Source organism: Tetranychus urticae, chromosome 3 (assembly GCF_039701765.1).
Source record: "Tetranychus urticae isolate SD_2017Ah chromosome 3, NJAU_TeUrti_SD_1.0, whole genome shotgun sequence".
Lineage (NCBI taxonomy): Eukaryota > Metazoa > Arthropoda > Arachnida > Trombidiformes > Tetranychidae > Tetranychus > Tetranychus urticae.
Genome location: NC_142960.1, coordinates 7,540,151 through 7,542,643, shown reverse-complemented (window position 1 = coordinate 7,542,643; position 2,493 = coordinate 7,540,151). Strand labels below are relative to the sequence as shown.

The window sequence follows — 2,493 nt, the reverse complement described above, 5'->3', positions numbered from 1 at the left end:
AGAAACTTTTGCTTCAAATTCCCAAATACAATGTTCCGCTGTTAAAATTTAATGGTAGTTGAATTGTAGAAACTAATGTTACAGGTAATAACTTAAAATGAAGGTTTATTATTATAACAATTATCATAGAAATATTGTCAGTTGTCAAGAAATATCGATATTCTCTGAATAGCTTATGGAAGGATAAAGAATGGTGAGAAATGGAAAACCTTTCAATATCAAACTGAATTAATCTTACTTTATAATTCACACATTAACTATCAAAGGGATTTTTTGAAATAAAATTGCAATCCTTTGCAATGATCGCAAAACTTTATTGTCTATCAACATTTGAAGCATTAACTTTATGTAACCTTTACTTATTGTTGCCATCTTTCTGTCAGTTTTTGTGCCAGGATGCCCATTGAAAATAATGAGAAGTTGAATGTATCAGTTGGTGTATTTCAGGTTAGCCCAACTAAACATGTACTGCTGTGATATTCCTAATAAATGTTTCTTTCGATGGATTCGTAGGTTGGTGTCCTAAGCCTTTTCGAAGAGGTGAATGGAGTCATTGTTCCAGCCAAGAAGCCAGTCGCGGAAATGCTGAAGGATTTTATTAATTTTGGTAACTTTGAGTAAGATCAAACTAAAATTGCTACAGAGTTCAACTTTTAATAATGCATTGTTTAATCACAGGATAACAGTCAAAATTGCTGACAGTGCAGTTGACCAACTCTCGGGAAATGGTAATTACGCTGAAATAATGAGTATGATGAGTAGAGGTGTAAGTATAACTGTTAATAGCTATTGAGATATTTCCTATTGACCAGGAATTATGTTGTTACTTCAAGGAGATTGACGTTACTTGGCTTCCACTACCCATGGACACGCCAAACATAACGGGTGTCTTCAGTCAAGTTGCGTACGAAGATGAGTACAGATTGGCAAGTTATTATCGACCAACTACTTCGATAAGTCAAGATGTTATTCACACTTTCACTCTGTTTGACCCAAAGATATGGTTTATTGCTTTGCTCCTCACTTATGCCATTGAATGTTTACTCAACTTTAAAGACACTTCATTCAGTAACATTGTTAATTTGTTGATCAGTTGTACTCAACGATTACCTTCACTATTTTTTCGCCAATATTTTGCTAAACGCTCGGTGGTTCGATCGATCCAAATATTGGGTTTGCTATTTTTATCCATTATATTTGGAGCCTCATTCAATAAAGACATGATTATTGTAACAAGTGAAGAAACTGTAAATACCTTGCGTGATGTGGTAAATCAACGAAAGACACCAATTTTCATCAATGGTTTATCCGAACATGAACTTTTTCGACTCGGTGTGACTAAAGATTTCAGAGATGTCTTCAAATTGGCCATGGAAAAAGGTAGTCCTGACCAGTTTTCTGCTTCGCTGGAACTATTCGCCGAGTTTAATTCAGAATATGTTATCTTAACATCAACAAAGATTCGTCTGATAGTAGACGCAATGGATTATCTTTTACGTCCAGACAGAAGTTTCCTTTTACATTGGTCCGATCGAACATATCACAAAGTCAATCAAGCATATTTAGTAACTGCTAGTCCAGTTAAAGTTAATGTAAAAAATCGTCTTATGGTAATGTAAGTGTCTCAGCATTGAAAATAGAGTTTGTCCAAATAGTTTATGACAAAGTCAAGTGCTTATAGCAATCTTGTTCAATTTGTCCATCACAGTCACCGTCACCGACGATGACTCTAATTTCAACTTGAAGTTGCTTCTCTGTGCATAATTTACTAAAATCACGACTAAACTTTATTTTCAATGCAAACTTGGATTCTCAATATATTGAAATAAACAAATCGAAACCTTTAATCTTTCCAGGATATCTCGACTTCAACAGTCTCATATTTTCGATACATTTCAAGAAAGAGCCATTACAGACATTATTAAGGATTTCAATTTATCGCTACATAAAATATTTCGCTTACAATACAGAAGCAGCAACACATACAGAGGCAACACCAAAAAGTTTTATTCACCTCTTTCTAGCGCTGGTTTCCAATCAATTCGTAGATATTTTTTCAACTTTATAGCATTGTCTATTGGTATATTCGCTATTGAATGTGTAATTATCTCAACAAACTGGACGAAAAGTATAGATTTTTGTAAATCCAAATTGTTCAAGTTATGATAAATTGGGTTATTTAGTTGTTCCGCGCTTGTAATACAGTTCAATAATTGGTTAAAGTGTAAATGCTTGATTCCCGAAAATCTGGTTACGAGTTAATATTATATTTATGACTAGATTTTATGTTTCATATTTAACTATTTTCCCTTTCATAGTTTATTAAACTGTTAATCAATTGTACTCAAAGGTTACCTACACAATTGATATTTTTCTGGTCGATCTCTCGTTATCTCAAATAATTTAAAGTAAAGTATAATACAAAAGATCAAATTGAGAAGTAAATAATTTTTTTCCTATTTTATTCAATAAAGTTAATATTAATATACTTAA

At 32.7% G+C, this 2,493-nt stretch overlaps 1 protein-coding gene across 1 annotated transcript; it reads left to right on the top strand.

Moving 5' to 3' along the window:
- Window positions 1-207: 207 nt before the first annotated feature.
- LOC107366915 (uncharacterized) lies at window positions 208-2,493 on the top strand. Its single transcript, XM_015934557.3, has 5 exons — window positions 208-447; window positions 514-617; window positions 679-766; window positions 834-1,615; window positions 1,857-2,493. The coding sequence occupies exons 1-5, from the start codon at window positions 397-399 to the stop codon at window positions 2,164-2,166; spliced, it is 1,335 nt and encodes a 444-aa protein (XP_015790043.2). The 5' UTR covers window positions 208-396; the 3' UTR covers window positions 2,167-2,493.

Bases quoted from the DNA above. Each gene is read 5' to 3' on its own strand.
- LOC107366915 (XM_015934557.3), top strand. From the start codon at position 397: ATGCCCATTGAAAATAATGAGAAGTTGAATGTATCAGTTGGTGTATTT. The intron at 448-513 runs GTTAGCCCAACT...ATGGATTCGTAG, and splicing joins TATCAGTTGGTGTATTTCAG to GTTGGTGTCCTAAGCCTTTT. The intron at 618-678 runs GTAAGATCAAAC...GTTTAATCACAG, and splicing joins ATTAATTTTGGTAACTTTGA to GATAACAGTCAAAATTGCTG.